The sequence below is a fragment of the Eschrichtius robustus genome, chromosome 8 (assembly GCF_028021215.1).
Source record: "Eschrichtius robustus isolate mEscRob2 chromosome 8, mEscRob2.pri, whole genome shotgun sequence".
Classification (NCBI taxonomy): Eukaryota; Metazoa; Chordata; class Mammalia; order Artiodactyla; family Eschrichtiidae; genus Eschrichtius; species Eschrichtius robustus.
The window spans coordinates 9018024-9037103 of NC_090831.1; the positions used below are offsets into that span (position 1 = coordinate 9018024).

The 19080-nt window shown below is 45.3% G+C and overlaps 1 protein-coding gene across 1 annotated transcript; it reads right to left on the minus strand.

Annotated features, from left to right (window-relative positions):
- On the minus strand, nucleotides 1–4803 carry IGFBP1 (insulin like growth factor binding protein 1). The gene is made up of 4 exons (XM_068549877.1): nucleotides 4392–4803; nucleotides 2808–2992; nucleotides 1505–1633; nucleotides 1–596 (listed from the first exon to the last, which is right to left on the minus strand). The coding sequence occupies exons 1-4, from the start codon at nucleotides 4735–4737 to the stop codon at nucleotides 465–467; spliced, it is 792 nt and encodes a 263-aa protein (XP_068405978.1). The 5' UTR covers nucleotides 4738–4803; the 3' UTR covers nucleotides 1–464.
- Between the last annotated feature and the right edge of the window lie 14277 nt (nucleotides 4804–19080).

The following is a 19080-nucleotide window of genomic DNA, read 5'->3' on the forward strand; positions in this document are numbered from 1 at the left end:
TTACGTTTCCCTGCAAATTGACGCTGAACGCGGATCCATGGAATAAACAGAGTAAGTCATTCCTAAGCACAGCATAACCATCCTCCATCAAACCACTTAAAAAAAATCACTGCTACACACTTGACTTTGCATTGTCTAGGCAGTATTTTCCTGTGCTCTTTAAGACAGAATCATGAGCCTCTGAAGAACTGAAATACGAGTATTTACACACAACATGATGGGAAGTGTTTCATGATATATAAATTAATATAACACAGGTTACTGTGTAGAAAACAATAAACTTATGGTGAATAAATAAACTACAGCTTTATATATCAAGTAATATGTGGAGTATAAAAAGTAATTCCTAGATATATACATACACATCTATATATATATATAAAAGTGTGTGTGTATTCCAGAGTATAAATATCGTATGTACTTAAATATTTCATGTGAAGGAACAGATCATATTGCATCTGTTTTCAGTTCTGTAAGTTAAAATACTGATGGCATTTGGGGTCCCCTCTGATTACCACGGACCCCAGGATCTTCTTCCCGCTCCAAGGGTAGACACACCAGCAGAGCCCAGGCTCTCCTTCCAGGGATGTCTCGCACTGCGAAGAAAAGAAGCAAGGTCAAGAGCAGCCCCTGTGAAGCTGAGAGGGAGGTGGGGCTCCGTGCTGCCCAGTGCCACGTGGAGGGCGTGGCAGCTGAGAGCCAGGCCGTGGGCACCCCCAACCGGCCGTGGCCATGACTGAGGGCAAATCCTACACCGTCCTGGTTCTCCTCGTAAAATGGAGGCTAAGGGCAAGTGCCCAGTGCAATAAGGATGTCACGCGCGTGTTGAACGGTACAGCGTGTGTACAACTGTCTGCTTCACGGCCCCTACAGCAGAGCTGCTGAGCCCGGAGGGAGCCTGCCCGTGTGTGGCCAACCTTGCTGTCGTATCCCCTGCCACATCCCTTGTTTGTTATAAAGCACTTCCTGGTCCTCAGTTTCCCCCAGAAATATCCACAGAACCTAGGCTTCACTGAGTCCTAAAGGGCTCCTCAGAATTAGGTCTTGGTTTACTTAATCTCACTTATTATCTGGCAAGCCAAAAAAATGCTATTATATTTAATTATAAAGTTCACTTCCCTTTGTAGGGAGAAAAAAAGTAAGAGATGTCCAAACAGATACTCACTTTCCTAAGTAGAATTGTCCCGTTCCTCCCTATTACAGGTGAGACACTGAGATCCAGAACGCGAGGGGCCTGTGAAGGTCCCCACCTGCTCAGATTTGCTAGGTGATGGGGCAACGCTCGGTTCAGGGTCCCCGAGTGCACACTGGCTTTGAGCATCGAGCTGGTCTTCAGGCTACCAGGGGGCTAGTGGCTCCTACTCCCAGAGGGGTGGGTCTTGCATAATATGATCGGTTATGCGGTTTTACGTTGCTTACTTGGAGCTGGGCACCCTGTTTGCTGAAAGGCTGGCACTTGGCAGGGGTGCGGGCATCAGGGGCTGTCGCGTGAGGATGCACATACCTGCTTGCTGTGATAGAATCCATTCTTGTTGCAGTTTGGCAGATAAAATTTGTAAAGTTTGTCTCCTGCCTTCTGCTGCTCCCTGGCTAATCTGTCCAGCACTTGGTAGAGTTCTTGCTGGCAGGGCTCCTGAAAGAAAAATTTGACATTGGGGTAAATGACAAGAAACAGTGTATTATTAGCCTAAAAGGGGAGCGGATGTAAGAGGTTCTGTGTGGGCTCTGAGAACAGGCCTGGACCCACTTTCCCTGGGCCTCACTCTCTCACCTATAAAAGGAGGGTGGTTAGTCTCTGTTCTGAGCTGTTAAGATAAAGGATGGGAACCCCATGCCCTCCCTCACTGAACATTCACTAAACACTTGCAGGAGACCAGAACATCACCAATGCCATGAGCTCTCCGACTCTCCTGCCCCCCATGAGTAATTCTGGCACCAGTCATCTGGTTGAAAGGAGAATGGGCACAACTCTGTGAATGGAGGACTTAGTAGCAGAGATTTCTAAATTTTGAACAACGTTCCTCTGTAATCTACAAGGTCAGTTCCCATGAACCAAATTCGTTGAGGATTAAGGCATTCATCTGGACAATCTGAGATAAGCATGAACTTTTCTCTATGTGTTCATCATTTCAGGATGAAACTCTGAAGTGTCTAGAAAATGGTTCAATCTCCACTTTTCTGGGTATGCATGTTCGTAGAAGTGATTTTCTTTCTTTTTTTCACAAATGAACCCAAGTCACTCCAACTTTGATTCTTTGTCGCCCTCAAGTGGTAGGACTAAAAACATGCATCAATTAAGATGCTACAAGGGAGTTAGTGCTTAATGGGGACAGAGCTTCAGTTCGGGAAGATGAAAAAGTTCTCAAGATGGACGGTCGTGATAGATAGTGGCAGAATAATGTGACTGTACTTAATGGAACTAAACTTTAAAATGATTAAAATGCTAAATTTTATGTTATGAATATTTTACCACAATTTCTTAAAAAGTGGGGGGAAGATGGGATGGGGGAGGAGGATGTTAAGAATAGCTCAGTGCTCCTTAGACACTGCCAGTCTGATACCCTTATCTTAGAGGTGAGCTCAGAGATGTGAAGTAATGTATCTAAGGTTGCACAGCACGAACTGCATTTTCTTTCCATCCAGAGGGCTCCTCTGCTGAAAGCCCTTGGGTTAAAAGCTCCCAAAGCTAAGCGGAGAAATGTCTGTTAGGCTTGGGGAAGGAACTTGTTTATATCTAGGGCTCAGGACCGGACCTGCAGGGCCCAGCAGATTCAAGCTAGAGGCTCCACCTACCCCGAGGCTCTCACCTTCCGGTTTTTGATGTCGGTGGTCTCCAGAGCCTTCATGCTCTCATAATTACTGATGGCGTTCCAGAGGATGGGCAGGTCCTCACTGGACTCAGCCATCAGGTGGAAATTGTCCAGAAGCTGCTCCTGGGTCATCTCTGAGCTCTCAGGGGACACGTTCTCTGGGACGGCAGGGTCCTCTGCCTCTGAAAATGGAAAAACGAAAACCCATGAGAGCCTCCCACCGAAGCATCTGCACCTGTGCCCCCCTCCCCTGAAGCTGCTTCCCTTCCCACAAAACCGGACTGGGTCATGCTGACCCAGAGTTTTGCCTACTCCCTCTTTAAAGGAACTTCTGATGGTTTCCAGGTAGAGGGATGACCCAACAGCAATACCAATGGCAAGAGTGCCCTGTGTTTCTGCTTCTAAAGTAGCCAAATGCACATTTGTCAAAGCCCGGGAAGAGCTCTGAGAAAGCCATGGATTACAATTCAATTCCTGACGCCATCCTCAGCTTTCCCATCCATAAAATGGGCATTTTTAGTAATTCCCTGTGAACAGGTGGTAGGGTTTGTTTAGAGGTGGGGTCTAGATTGCAGCTCTACTCTCTTCTTTTCCAGGGGCTCTGCCTTCCCACAGAGGGACTTCTTTGCAACCCTGGGAAAAGGGAGGGTCACCAGATTTCTTGCAGAGTCCTAGGGTTTGGATCTGGTGCATGGACAGAATGATGGAGAACTGGCTCTCCTGAGGGAACCCGGGGGGACACCCTCTCCTTTGAGGACCACAGAGATGACTCTGAAGGCAGAGAACCAGGAGGAAAACCGTCCCCACCTTGGAAGGGTGACGCGCTCCAGCAGATCCCTATCAGGGCATAGAGCCACAAGATCCCTCCAAGAATCACGGAATCACTGGACATACAGCGGCCCCGACAGGGAGGTAGGGAGAGGTGGTAGAGGAGGGTGTATTTCCTCTGCTTCCCACTACAAATAAATCACTGCTAAATTCAGGAAAGTTCTGATTGTCAAGTTCTGAGGGGGCAGCACACACATCAACCACTGTTTTTCTATGGCAATGAACGCAAGTGAAGTTTTTAGCCTGAACTTTCACATTATGTTCTGTAAACATCTGGGAAGCACATACTGTCTGCACAGGACATATATTTCAAAGGACATTCCAAACACCTCCCAGGAGGCCAGCAGTACAGGCTCCCACTGCAGGCCTTCCTGGAAACTAATGCATTGGCAGGGAGGAGAGCAAGGGGCATCTGGAGTGGCACCCCGCTGCCTGGGCACCCCATCGCCTCCCTCTTCTGGGTTTCTATAGATCAGTGGGGCTGCCGAGGTGGTCTGGGCTCCCTCCCCAGCTCTCCCACCAAGTTGTGTGTGTCCTGCCTTACCCTAAGCGCCCCCTGCAGGACCACACAACGATGGGGTTCATCTGGGTGACAAATCCTTTCCCCTTACAGGTTTTGGCTGCAAGCTCTGAGCCTGGCCGGGTTTGCTCCCCACTGGCTGTGGGCTTTGGTGGAGCCCCCGCCCCTGTCCGCCCCAGTCCCCCACCCCATCTGTCCCAGGGGAGGGCCCCGGGCGGGGAGACGGTTGGTACCTGTGGCCTCGGCGCTGGGCGCGGGCATGCAGGCGCCGTGGCCGCGGGTGAGGGCGTACAGGGGCCGAGGCTCCCCGGGCAGGGCGCGGCAGCTGAGCCCATGGGCGCAGCGCGCAGTGGCCACGCCGCATGCGGCGTCCAGCGGCAGGGCGCACGTGGGGCAACAGCCGCAGCCGGCGGGCCGGGTGAGCTCCGGACACGAGGCGGGCACGGGAGGGCAGAGCGCCAGCCTCTCGGCGGGGCAGGGCGCGCAGCGCCAGGGCTGGGGAGCGCCAGCGGCTGAGCCGAGCTGAAGGGCCAGCGAGAGCAGAAGCGGCCAGGCGCGGACGGCGGGGACTTCGGGCATCGCCGGGCAGCGGTGGCGGTCGGGAGCCGGTGCTCGCTAGGCGGTGGCGGCGGCGCGCTGGCCGATGCTGGCTGAGCGGAGGCTGAAGCTCGCTGAGCGCCGGGGCGCCTTATGAAGGGCGCCGGCCGGGCCGCCTGAACCAGCGGTTAATGATTGGCGGCGCCGCGTGCTCGCGGCCGGTGTTCAAAATAAGTTTGTTTTGGTTGTAGGCGCACTGCCCTACGCAAACCGTGGGTAGAAGGAGGGCAAACGGTCCAGGTTTCAGACTGTGTTTGTCCTGTTGTTAGGGTTTCAGACTGTGTTTGTCCTGGAGCCAAAGTGCAATTCCAGCCAGGAGCGCACAGCCACGTGGAGGGTGGCGCTCGCTTGTTTCGTTCAAGGGGCATCTTCAGGCTGAGTCTGCCGGCGGTCCCCGGAAGACCCAGGGAAAGCAAGAGAGATGAGCTGGGCAAGGCCAGCAGCGCCTTGGCCAGTTTTCAAGTGGGGAAGTCAAGGCCCAGGCAGAGGAAGGAAGGATGGGCTTAGATAGAAGCCAGGTGTTTGAAAGCCCTGGCGGGTTCTCCGTGGCAAAGCCCAGAACTGTTTCTCCCTCTGCAGAAAGAAGACCAACAGCCCCCTTAACTGCTGTCTTGAGAGTCTTTCCCAGGAGGAAAGAAGGAAGGAAAGGGACAGTTCCTCCCAGGGCTGATGCCGCGCTCGCTAATGTCACCTCAGCCCCCAGAGACCCACCTTGTCAACTGAGCTTCCAGAGAGGAGAGGGACTCAGAGACAGGGCGAGGGTGCAGAACCAAGCCCAGATCCCAGCTTCCTCTGACTTTCAGCCTCCGACCAGATTTTTATCAGCAGTTGATGACCAAGGTTTTCTCTTTAGTTAGAATTCCTGTTTCTGAACATCCTCCTGAGTGGAAAGAAAAATGTCGCTGTACCTTCAGAGACAGTGAGATGTGGCCCTGCCCTTGTCCAGATGCCGCAGGTACTCTCACTGGCACCCGGTCCCTGGAAATCAGGCAGCTATTGACAAGAACAAGGCAGCTTTATATTTACTGATGGAGAAAAATCTCCAAGGTTTGTAATATTATGCAAGTTAAGTAAAATTTCCAAGTGAAGTAAAACTAAGGAGGCACAGAATATGCCATTGTTTGTGTACAAAAAAGTAATATGAATGTGTATGTCACTGTGATTCTAAAAGTATTGAATATTCTGAGAAGAATATGAAGAAACTGATACCACTGCCTGCCTTGGAGGGGAGGTGTGAAATTAGGTGACTGGGGAAGAGACTGGTTTTCCCTTCCCACTCTTTTTTATCCTTCTGGATTCACACTATCTAATAAATACTATGTTTTTTTGGTATTATCAGGTACTTACATTATCAGTTATATTATCTATCTCAAAAAGAAACAAATTGAAATTAAGTTACTAGCTTTTTTTTCTAGTTACTTCACTGGCTCTGTGGCTTTGGGAAAGTTACTTGCCTTGTGTTCTGCCACTATTATATCAATAAATTGTCACCCCTGCCCCCCAGCATGTCCTCAGGAACAATCAAAATAAGGTTGGTGAAAACAGTTGCAGTTGGATGTTCACTATCATGTTGGCCATTATTTTTACAAAGCAAAGGTCAGTGTCTGGTTCAGGAGCAGACCAATGGTTTTGACTTTTTTAACTCTATTTTTGAGGTGAGTTCCTAAAGGATTTCATTTCCCCAAAAGAACTTGTGCTCTGACTTTTCTCTCTGGACTTCCTCAATTTAGAATCAGCGTGCCCACTTGAAACGTTTTCTTAATGACACACATGAAAGAGAGAATCATCTGGGGCCCACCTACTGTGTGCCTGGCAATTTGCCAGCCCTGTACAGTTCACCCAGTTGTGCACTCGCCTGGTGAGGTCCCTCCCTCCCTCTCTGAGGTCTCCTTCATCCTGCACGTAGTGGAAATTCCTCTCCTGGTGAATCGATTTCCCAAATGTTTCCTAGGCTTGCCTCATAGCAGCAGCAAACCAAATGGCCACCAACGCAGAGAGAGCTCTCCCTGCTTCCAACCCCGTCAACACAAACGGACAGGGCTCTTCCTCGAGGCCTGTGTGGGCCGTCTGTCCCCTCTCTCCTGCGCAGGTGAGCTGCCCTCCCCTGGAAGGTCAAGAGGTGGCTTCTCCTGTGCTCATTTCTGGGTGCAACCTGAATCCCAGGCCCCACCGCCCACTGGCTGGCACCCACAGCCTGGCCTGGCCTTCCGTGCCCCCCGTGGTCTGACCCCAAGGTCAGGCCCCTATTAGCATGAGGGGGCGCTCCTGCTGGGGGCACTGAGCTACAGGGTGGGGCGGAGAGGGAGCCCCTCCCTACGTGTCATAGACTCGGAGCCTCCCCCGCCTCCCCTAATCCCAGCCCTGCAGACTCCTGCTCATTTTCCAGGCTCAATGTCCCTCCACCCCAACTCAAGAAGAAAAAAAACCACTGTCATACCTCCATGACTTTCTTCTTGCTGTTCTCCATGAGTAAATTTTCCTCACCCTACCGTCTACATCTCCCTACCATCCACATCTCCCTACCATCCACGTCTACCTCCCGTCCACGTCTCCCTATCGTCCGCGTCTCCCTACCGTCCGCGTCTCCCTACCGTCCGCGTCTCCCTACCGTCCATGTCCCCCTATCGTCCATGTCTCCCTACCGTCCACATCCCCCTATCATCCACGTCTCCCTACCATTCTTGTCTCCCTACCATCCACATCCCCCTATCATCCGCATCTCTCTGTCATCCACATCTTCACGGTGTTGGTGAAGATGTTCTGCCCCTTTTCCATCCCTCAGGATCCACCTGAAGTTCCTCTCCCCTGAGAAGCCTTCCCAGCAGCTCCCAGGTAGAATGAGGTGCCCCCTCTGCGTTCCTGAAGAGTGGGACAATGGGTTAGGGGCACGCTGAAGAGCTACATAAACCTGCATTTACCTGTGTGTCTCCTGCCAGGCTGGGTGGGCAGGGGACAGGCTCACAGAGGCCCCTGCCCCATCCATGCCCAGGGCACTAATGGTGCCCCAGCCCATCCTCCTAAGGACTATAGAGTCCAAGAGCCAGGCACGCCTGGATGCAGAGCATGGGGAGCGGGGGTGGCGGGGGGATGGGGAGCCGTGGTCTCCTACACGTGAACTGTAGGTACCTGGCACCTGGCTGTGCTCGCCAGACTTGCCAGGGGTCCTCCCCAAGAGCTCAAGAGGTAGGGCTTATCACACCAGCTGGGGGTGAAGCCCCCCTTTGCCCAAACCGAAGCTGGTACCCTTCACGCTGAACCACATAGACACTTGAGGTAAGGAAGGGCCAATATTATCTGTGTGTGCAAGGGCAATTGGGAGTATATTTGGGGGGACAGGGGTGAAAAGTAGCTTTGGGGGTACCTATGGGAAGTTTTCAGTGCCAGCTACAGAATCTGTATCTTACCAACTAGGCAAAACAAAGCATTACACTCGTGGAGCTCCAGTGACACAGAAGATGCCTGGCACTCTGCTTCCTCAGCCCCCATTGTAAATCTTCTGCCTGCAGAGGAAAGGAGACCACTGTTGCCGTCACAGAAAAGCAGAGGAGCTGCATGTAATCCGGGCGGTCCCTCTGTGTGGCCCCAGGAGACACGACCTCAATGGGGCTGCACACAGCATCTTTGCTGCTAATTTCATGACGCTTCACAGCACATCACCTCTGGTTGCAGCTCCAAGAACTCAGCTCCAAGAGTTACATCAACCCCTAAAGGGCAGGCGTGGGAGCTCCCCAGCAAGACGGCCTGTGCTGGCACCTTGGATTCCACGTCCTGCATATTACGTAACCTCCCTGCGCCTCAGTTTCCGTGTCTATAAAATGGGGATAATGCAGAGGCTGGCACAGTCAGCCCTGCATAAATGTGAGCTGTCACCACCATCCTCAGCCACAGGGTGCGCTCGCAGAGCAGAGGATGATGAAACTGCGTGGGGCCTTCCGTCACCTGCTGTTTCCAATTCTGCCTCCGTGTTACGAGCTGCTTACTCACCACCAGCTGGAAAATTGGGCAATCGCTGCTCCGAAAAACAATGCAAAGGTCAAGGGCAAAATCAGATTTTCAAAGGGAGAGAACGCTGCAATCCAGAGGACCCTCCAAGGGAAGTTGTTTTTAACCTGCGGGGAAAAAAACAAAAAGATGTTCTGCCGTGTTCCCCGATCGATGGACACAGCGAATGATGCAAATCTTGCAAAGGCCTGGCCTGCTGCCCGGCTCCTGAGTGATGAAGGACACCGCTCCGCAAACTGAGGGCAAGTCTACTCCCCCTGCTAATCAAAGTGGAAAAGCAGACCTCGCTTTTGTCACGTCAACACAACCCAGATCCTAAACACAGGAGCTCAAACAGTGTGCCCGGGGCGGGGCCGGTGCCCGAGGGCCCCGTGGAAAGACCAGGGTTTAATCTCTACTTTGGCAGGTCACCCACCCTGCATTCCCATTTGGGGTGCCACTGGGGTTGGGATACAAGTGCCAGACATGTGGATGGTGCTCAAGGATAATCACTCCCTTGCCCTCCTCCTGCACCAGGGGCCTCAGTCGTGGTCTAGACCGGCCTCACATCACCTGGGCCTGGATAGAAATGCATATTCCCAGGTCCCACCCAGACCCTTGACCCAGAAGCTCGGCGATGGGGGCTGGCCCTCTGTTTTCACAAGCTCTCCAGAGGACCCTGATGCTCGTTCAAGTTTGAGGGCATTTAGAAGACTCAGGCCATCCCACTCCCACTCAAAACCACACCATAAGAAGCTGGAAGCGGAGAGTTCACTGCAGGGTAACGGATAGAACAGTCGTTGCCTTACTTGGGTGGGGTGGGCAGCATGAGGCGATGGAAAAATCTTGGAAGGACACAAGAGACCTGAGCCCTCCCGTCTCGATTCTGCTGCTCACCCCAGATGAACTGTGTGAGTCATTTCCAGCCAGAATTCACTGCCGCATGTAGCAGCGAAGAGTCTGCCCATGGGCTACGGGAAATCCCTAGCCTCTCTGCTACGTTAGGCATAATGTTGTATGGTTAAGCGTTGATGATCATTTTTTGGTGATGAGTTCTGTGGTTTCATAGATGGTTAAAAGTGTCCATGACTTCAATGAGGAGAAAAGACTGCTGCACCAGACTGGCCCCGTGATGTCCCCCAGGAAGTCCACCCTCTCCAGCTCTCTGCACAAAGACCTTAATATGTCTATGGACACATCAGTCAACCTCAAACGTCCGGGATCCCCCTCACCAAGCCCCATCGAACCCACACAGGGGCAGCAGGGTGTCTCCCACCCACAGAATTTCAGCAACAACGTAGTACTTTATTCATGCCTTCCAGGCATGAGGTTACACAACTCTGCTAATTCTCTGACCTGGGCAAAGGGCAGGGACTCTGGGCTGACAAGTGGGGGATTGCCTCCTGCATTACAATTTCTAGTCCATCACATAGGGCGCTGTCACCTACATCACGTGTGCACATCATGGGGGCATCTCACCCACATTACAGCGTGAACATCTGTGGGTGCCATCACCAGGCAGAGTGAATAAGTGTTCTTTTGCTCCACAAACTTTTCATCGGTTGGTATTGTCAGTATCTGGACTTGGGTCATTCTAATAGTTGTGTGCTTGTATCCGTGTTGTAATTTGCATTTCCCAGATGAAATATTAAGTGGAGAATTTTTTCATGTGCTTAGCTGCCATCTGTTTATCTTCTTTAGGGATGTGTCTCGGAAGTCCTTTGACCATTTATTAATCAAGTTGTTTGTTTTCTTATTTTGGGGTTTTAACTGTTCTTTTAGCATTTTAGCCAACAGCTCTTTATTAGATTTGTCTTTTGCAAATATTTTCTCCTGGTCTGTGGGTTTTCTTCTCATTCTCTTAACATGTTCTTTCACAGATCAGAAATTTTTCATTTTATGGAAATCCAGCTTATAAATTTTTGTTTCATTGTGTCATGTGTTTGGTGTTGTATCTATAAAAGTCATCACCATACCCAAGATCATCTAGGTTTTCTCCTAGGTAATCTTCTAAGAATTTATAGTTTTGCATTTTACATTTAGTTCTGTGATCCATTTAGAGTTAATTTTTGTGAAGAGTGTAAGGTCTGTGTCTAGATTTTTTTTCTTTTTTTTCTTTTTTTTGCTTGTAGATGTGTAGTTGTTCCAGCACCATTTGTTGAAAAGACTATTTTACTGCACTGTATTACCCTTGTTCCTTTGTACAAGACCAGTTGATGATATTAATGGGATTCTATTTTGGGACTCCCTAAACTGCTCCACTGCTCTATTTGTCTCTTAATTCATCAATATCACACTCTATGCTATAGAATTATACATTTATATATTACCTGTTTACTATAGATTTATAATAAATCTTGAAGTCATGTAATATCAGTCTTCCAACTTTGTTCTTCATCAATATTGTGTTGGCTATTCTGGGTCTTTTGCCTCTCCATATAAAATTTAGAATCAGTTTGTCAATATCTACAAAATAACTTAGTGATTTTAATTGGGATTGTCTTGAATCCATATTTAAGTTGGGAAGAACTGAACTCTTGACTATATTGAGTCTTCCTAACCATGATTAAATTCCATTAAATTTATTAAATTATTTATTAAATTCTTCTTTGATCTCATTCATCGGAGTATTGTTTTCCCCATATAGATTGTGTACATATTTTCTTACATTTATACACAAGTATTTCATTTTGGGGGGTGCTAATGTAAATGGTGTTGTGCTTTTAATTTCAAATTCCACTTATTTATTGCTGTATTCAAAAGGGATTGACTTTGGAGATTGGTTCAAGATGGTGGAGTAAAAGATGGTGCGCTCACTCCCTCTTGCGAAAGCACCAGAATCGCAACTAACTGCTGAACAGTCATCAACAGGAAGACACTGGAACTCACCAAAAAAGACACCCCACATCCAAAGACAAAGGAGAAGCTGCAGTGAGATGGTAGGAGGGGCGCAATCACAGTAAAAACAAACCCCACAACTGCTGGGTGGGTGACTCACAAACTGGAGAACGCTTATACCACAAACGTCCACCCACTGGAGTGAAGGTTCTGAGCCCCATGTCAGGCTTCCCAACCTGGGGGTCCGGCAATGGGAGGAGGAATTCCTAGAGAATAAGACTTTGAAGCCTAGGGGGATTTGATTGCAGGACTTTGACAGGACTAGGGGAAACAGAGACTCCACTCTTGGAGGGCACACACAAAGCAGTGTGCACTTCAGGACCCAGGGGAAGGAGCAGTGACCCCATAGGAGACTGAACCAGACCTACATGCTAGTGTTGGAGGGTCTCCTGCAGAGGCAGTGGGTGGTTGTGGCTCACTGCGGGGACAAGGACTCTGGCAGCAGAAGTTCTGGGAAGTACTCCTTGGCGTGAGCCCTCCCAGAGTCCACCATTAGCCCCACCAAAGAGTTAGGTAGGCTTCAGTGCTGGGTCACCTCAGGCCAAACAACCAACAGGGAGGGAACCCAGACCCACCAATCAGCAGACAAGCAGATTAAAGTTTTACTGAGCTCTGCCCACCAGAGCAACACCCAGTTTTACCCACCACCAGGCCCTTCCATCAGGAAGCTTGCACAAGCCTCTTAGATAGCCTCATCCAACAGAGAGTAGACAGCAGAAGCAAGAAGAACTACAATTCTGTAGCCTGTGGAATGAAAACCACATTCACAGAAAGATAGACAAAATGGAAAGGCAGAGGACTATGTACCAGATGAAGGAACAAGATAAAACCCCAGAAAAACAACTAAATGAAGTGGAGATTGGCAACCTTCCAGAAAGAGAATTCAGAATAATGATAGTGAAGATGACTCAGGACCTAAGAAAAAGACTGGAGGCAAAGACCGAGAAGATGCAAGAAATGTTTAACAAAGACCTAGAAGAATTAAAAAACAAAAACACCTAGAAGAATTAAATAACAAACAGAGATGAACAATACAATAACTGAAATGAAAAATACACTAGAAGGAATCAATAGCAGAATAACTGAGGGAGAAGAATGGATAAGTGACCTGTAAGACAGAATGATGGAATTCACTGCTGCAGAACAAAATAAAGAAAAAAGAATGAAAAGAAATGAAGACAGCCAAAGGCATCTCTGGGACAATATTAAAAACAACAACGTTCGCGTTATAGGGGTCCCAGAAGGAGAAAAGAGGGAGAAAGGACCCGATAAAATATTTGAAGAGATTGTAGTCAAAAATTTCCCTAACATAGGAAAGGAAATAGCCACCCAAGTTCAGGAAGTGCAGAGAGTCCCAGGCAGGATAAACCCAAGGAGAAACATGCTGAGACACAGAGTAATCAAATTAACAAAAATTAAAGGCAAAGAAAAATTATTAAAACCACAAGGGAAAAACAACAAATAACATAAAAGGGAACTCCCATAAGGTTAACAGGTGATTTCTCAGCCGAAACTCTACAAGCCAGAAGGGAGTGGCACGATATATTTAAAGTGATGAAAGGGAAGAATCTACAGCCCAGATGACTCTATCCAGCAAGGATCTCATTCAGATTCGATGGAGAAATCAAAAGCTTTACAGTCAAGCAAAAGCTAAGAAAATTCAGCACCACCAAACCAGCTCTACAACAAATGCTAAAGGAACTTCTCTAAGTGGGAAACACAAGAGAAGAAAAGGACTTACAAAAACAAACCCAGAACAATTAAGAAAATGGTATTAGAAATATAAATATCAATAATTACCTTAAATGTGAATGGATTAAATTCTCCAAACAAAAGACACAGGCTCGTTGAATGGATACAAAAACAAGACCAATATATATGCTGTCTACAAGAGACCCACTTCAGACCTAGGGACACATACACACTGAAAATGAGGGAATGGAAAAAGATGTTCCATGCAAAAGGAAATCAAAAGAAAGTTGGAGTAGCAATACTCATACCAGATAAAATAGACTTTAAAATAAAGAATATTACAAGAGACAAGGAAGGACACTACATAATGATCAAGGGATCAATCCAAGAAGAAGATATAACAATTATAAATATATATGCACCCAACATAGGAACACCTCAATACATAAGGCAAAACTAACAGCTATAAAAGAGGAAATTGACAGTAACACAATAATAGTGGAGGACTTTAACACCTCACTTACACCAATGGACATATCATCCAGACAGAAAATTAATAAGGAAACACAAGCTTTAAATGACACAATAGACCAGATAGATTTAATTGATATTTATAGAACATTCCATCCAAAAACAGCAGATTACGCTTCCGTCTCAAGTGCACACAGAACATTCTCCAGGATAGATCATATCTTGGGTCACAAATCAAGCCTCGGTAAATTTAAGAAAAATGAAATCATATCAAGCATCTTTTCTGACCACAACACTATGAGATTAGAAATCAATTACAAGGGAAAAAAACATAAAAAACACAAACACATGGAGACTAAACAATATGTTACTAAATAACCAAGAGATTACTGAAGAAATCAAAGAGGAAGTCAAAAAATACCTAGAGACAAATGACAATGAAAACATGATGATCAAAACCTATGGGATGCAGCAAAAGTAGTTCTAAGAGGGAAGTTTCTAGCAATATAATCCTACCTCAAGAAACAAGAAAAATCTCAGATAAACAATCTAACCTTACACCTAAAGGAACTAGAGAAAGAAGAACAAACAAAACCCAAAGTTAGTAGAGGAAAGAAATCATAAAGATCAGAGCAGAAATAAATGAAATAGAAACAAAGAAAACAATAGCAGGAATCAATAAAACTAAAAGCTGGTTCTTTGAAAAGATAAACAAATTTATAAACCTTTAGCCAGACTCATCAAAAAAAAAGAGGGAGAGGAGTCAAATCAATAAAATTAGAAATGAAAAAAGGAGAAGTTACAACAGACACCACAGAAATACAAAGCATCATAAGGGACTACTACAAGCAACTCTATGCCAATAAAATGGACAACCTGGAAGAAATGGACAAATTCTTAGAAAGGTATAACCTTCCAAGACTGAACCAGGAAGAAATAGAAAATATGAACTGACCAATCACAAGTAATGAAATTGAAACTGTGATTAAAAATCTTCCAACACACAGAAGTCCAGGACCAGATGGTTTCACAGGTGAATTCTATCAAACATTTAGAGAAGAGCTAACACCCATCCTTCTCAAGCTCTTCCAAAAAATTTCAGAGGAAGGAATATTCCCAAACTCATTCTACAAGGCCACCATCACCCTGATACCAAAACCGGACAAAGATACTACAAAAAAAGAAAATTACAGACAAATATCACTGATGAATATAGGTGCAAAAATCCTCAACAAAATACTAGCAAACAGAATCCAACAACACATTAAAGGGATGATACACCATGATCAAGTGGGATTTCATGCAGGGATGCAAGGATTCTTCAATATACACAAATCAATCAATGTAATACACCAAATTAACAAATTGAAGAATAAAAACCGTATGATCATCTCAATAGATGCAGAAAAATCTTTTGACAAAATTCAACACCTATTTTACAAAAAAAAAAAACTCTCCAGAAAGTGGGCATAGAGGGAACCTACTTCAACATAATAAAGTCCATATATGACAAACGCACAGCAAACATCATTCTCAATGGTGAAAAACTGAAACCATTTCCTCTAAGATCAGAAGCAAGACAAGGATGTCCACTCTCACCACTATTATTCAACATAGTTTTGGAAGTCCTAGCCATAGCAGTCAGAGAAGAAAAAGAAATAAAAGGAATCCAAATTGGAAAAGAAGTAGTAAAACTGTCACTGTTTGCGGATGATATGATACTATACATAGAGAATCCTAAAGATGCCACCAGAAAATTACTAGAGCTAATCAATGAATTTGGTAAAGTTGCAGGATACAAAATTAATGCACAGAAATCTCTTGCATTCCTATACACTAACAATGACAAATCAGAAAGAGAAATTAAGGAAATAATCCCATTCACCATTGCAACAAAAAGAATAAAATACCTAGGGATAAACCTACCTAAGGAGGTAAAAGACCTGTACTCAGAAAACTATAAGACACTGACGAAATAAATCAAAGATGACACAAACAAATGGAGAGATAGACCATGGTCTTGGATTAGAAGAATCAATACTGTGAAAATGACTACTACCCAAAGCAATCTACAGATTCAATGCAATCCCTATCAAATTACCAATGGCAGTTTTTACAGAACTATAACAAAAAATCTTAAAATTTGTATGGAGACACAAAAGACCCTGAATAGCCAAAGCAATCTTGAGGGAAGATAACAGAGCTGGAGGAATCAGACTCCCTGACTTCAGACTATACTACACAGCTACAGTCATCAGGAAAATATGGTACTGGCACAAAAACACAAATATAGATCAATGGAACAGGATAGAAAGCCCAGAGATAAACCCATGCACCTATGGTCAAATAATCTATGACAAAGGAGACAAGGATATACAATGGAGAAAAGACAGTCTCTTCAATAAGTGGTGCTGGGAAAACTGGACAGCTACATGTAAAAGAATGAAATTAGAACACTCCCTAACACCAGACACAAAAATAAACTCCAAATGGATTAAAGACCTAAATGTAAGACCGGACACTATAAAACTCTTAGAGGAAAACATAGGAAGAACACTCTTTGACATAAATCACAGCAAGATCTTTTTTGACCCTCCTCCTAGAGTAATGGAAATAAAAACAAAAATAAACAAATGGGACCAAATAAAACTTAAAAGCTTTTGCACCACAAAGGAAACTATAAACAAGATGAAAAGACAACACTCAGAATGGGAGAAAATATTTGCAAATGAATCAACAAAGGATTAATCTCCAAAATATATAAACAGCTCATGCAGCTCAATATTTAAAAAAACAAACAACCCAATTAAAAAATGTGCAGAAGCCCTAAATAGACATCTCTCCAAAGAAGACATACAGATGGTCAAGAGGCACATGAAAAGCTGCTCAACATCACTAATTATTAGAGAAATGCAAATCAAAACTACAATGAGGTATCACCTGACACCGGTTAGAATGGGCATCATCAGAAAATCTACAAACAACAAATGCTGGAGAGGGTGTGGAGAAAAGGGAACCCTCTTGCACTGTTGGTGGGGATGTAAATTGATACAGCCACTAAGCAGAACAGTATGGAGGTTCCTTAAAAAACTAAAAATAGAATTACCATATGACCCAGCAATCCCACTACTGGCCATATACCCAGAGAAAACCATAATTCAAAAAGACACATGCACCCCAATGTTCATTGCAGCACTATTTACAATGGCCGGGTCATGGAAGCATCCTAAATGCCCATCGACAGACAAATGGTTAAAGAAGATGTGGTCAATATATACAATGGAACATTACTCAGCCATAAAAAGAATGAAATTGGGTCATTTGCAGAGATGTGGATGGACCTAGAGACTGTCATACAGAGTGAAGTAAGTCAGAAAGAGAAAAACAAATATCGCATATTAACTCATATATGTGGAATCTAGAAAAGTGGTACAGACGAACCAATTCTCAAGGCAGAAATAGAGACACAGATGTAGAGAACAAAGGTAGGTACACCAAAGGGAGAAAGTGGTGGGGGGGGATGAATTGGGAGATTGGGATTGACTAATATACAGTAATATGTATAAAATAGATAACTAATAAGAACATGGTGTATAAAAAAATAAATAAAATAAAATTCAAAAAAAGGGATTGCCTTTTGTATATTAACCTGTATCTGCAAATTTGCTATAATAACTAATTAGTTCTAGGATTCTTTTTGTTGATTCTTCCAGATTTTTTTTTAACATAGACTGCCATGTCATCTGCAAATAAACACAGGTTGAATTCTTCCTTCCCAATCTATGTACTTTTATTTCCTTTTCTTCTCTTATTGCATTACCTAGGACTTCCAGTACAATGTTGAAATGTAATGGTGAAAGAGGTCATCCTTGCCATGTTCCTGATCCTATGGGGAAAGCTTTGAGCTTCGCACCATTAAGTATGACTTGGTTGTAGGTTTCTTGTAGATATTCTTTACAGTTGCGGAAGTTCCCTTCTATTTTTAGTTTACTGAAAGTTTTTATCATGAATGGGTGTTGGATTTTGTCAAATGTTTTTTCTATATATGTTGTTATTATTGTACGGTATTTCCTTAGCCTATGATGTGTTAGATTACATTAATTTATTTTTTAGTGTTGATCCAGCCTGTATACCTGGGGTAAATCCCATTTGGTCAAGACATATGATTCTTTTTATACACTGTTGGATTTGATTTGCTAATATTTTGTTGAGGATTTTTGCTTCTATGTTAGTGAGAGATATTGGTCTGTCGTTTTCTTTTCTTGTATTGCCTTCAACTGGTTTTGGTGTTATGGTAATGCTGGTCTCATAGAATGGGCTAGGAATTCTTTCCTCTGCTTCTATATTCTGGAAGGTTACAGAGAATTAGTATAATTTCTTCCTTCAATGTTCAGTAGGAGTCTATGTGGACCTGGTGCTTTCTGTTTTGGAGAGTATTTTGGCATTTTCTCTTTGCAAATTTGAATAATTTTAAAGCAGTACTTGTACTATGATATTTTGCACTTATTTATTAATGAAGTTTACATGTTTCTTCTCCTCAGTGGTGCTTTACAAAGAGCACCAACTATTAGCCTCTTATTTATAACCTGGGGTCAAAGGCAACCTTGAGCATATCGGTTATGTAGAAACTGTGCTAAGAATTTATGTGTTAGATATGGAATTGTAAAGTTGATGGGCCACAGGAGTAGATGTGAATAAGGCTTAGAAATAAGACATGTATTTCACTCCCAGGTCCTGGATGCAGGAGCCACAGCACACCATGCAGGGCCACAGGGGAAGCACCAGAGTGGTCAGGAGGTAGAGAATGGGAGCAAGGGGAGAGCCAAGGCCATGGCCTTTATTGGGGTCTCCTTAGGAAAGGCAGGGCAGGGCAAGGTGAAGAGCTTAGGACTGGCTAGTTTGAATAGTGTTGGTGGCTCTAAGCTATAGAGTTGGCCTCTGGTTGCCTGGTACCTGGCCCTGGGGTGATCAAGGCAGAAGAATTTTGCCTCCTGGGGAGCACAGCCCAGATAGAATAGGCCTGACTCTGGATTGGTTTGTTCCCATATATCAAAAACATGCTCCTGGATGAGCCCTTTTCTATCTCCAAGAATTGGCTAGCCAGGGAGGGCCAGTCTCTCCCAGCCAGAAAGGTTTGTAAGGTGCCGAAACATCATACTATACAGAAAAGAAAAATATATACAATACAGAAACAATAAGTAATTCATTGTGCTGGAGTTCAGAAGAGGCACCAGTGTGAGGTGGAAATGGAAACCACTGGTGGAGCACGGCAACTCTAACAGC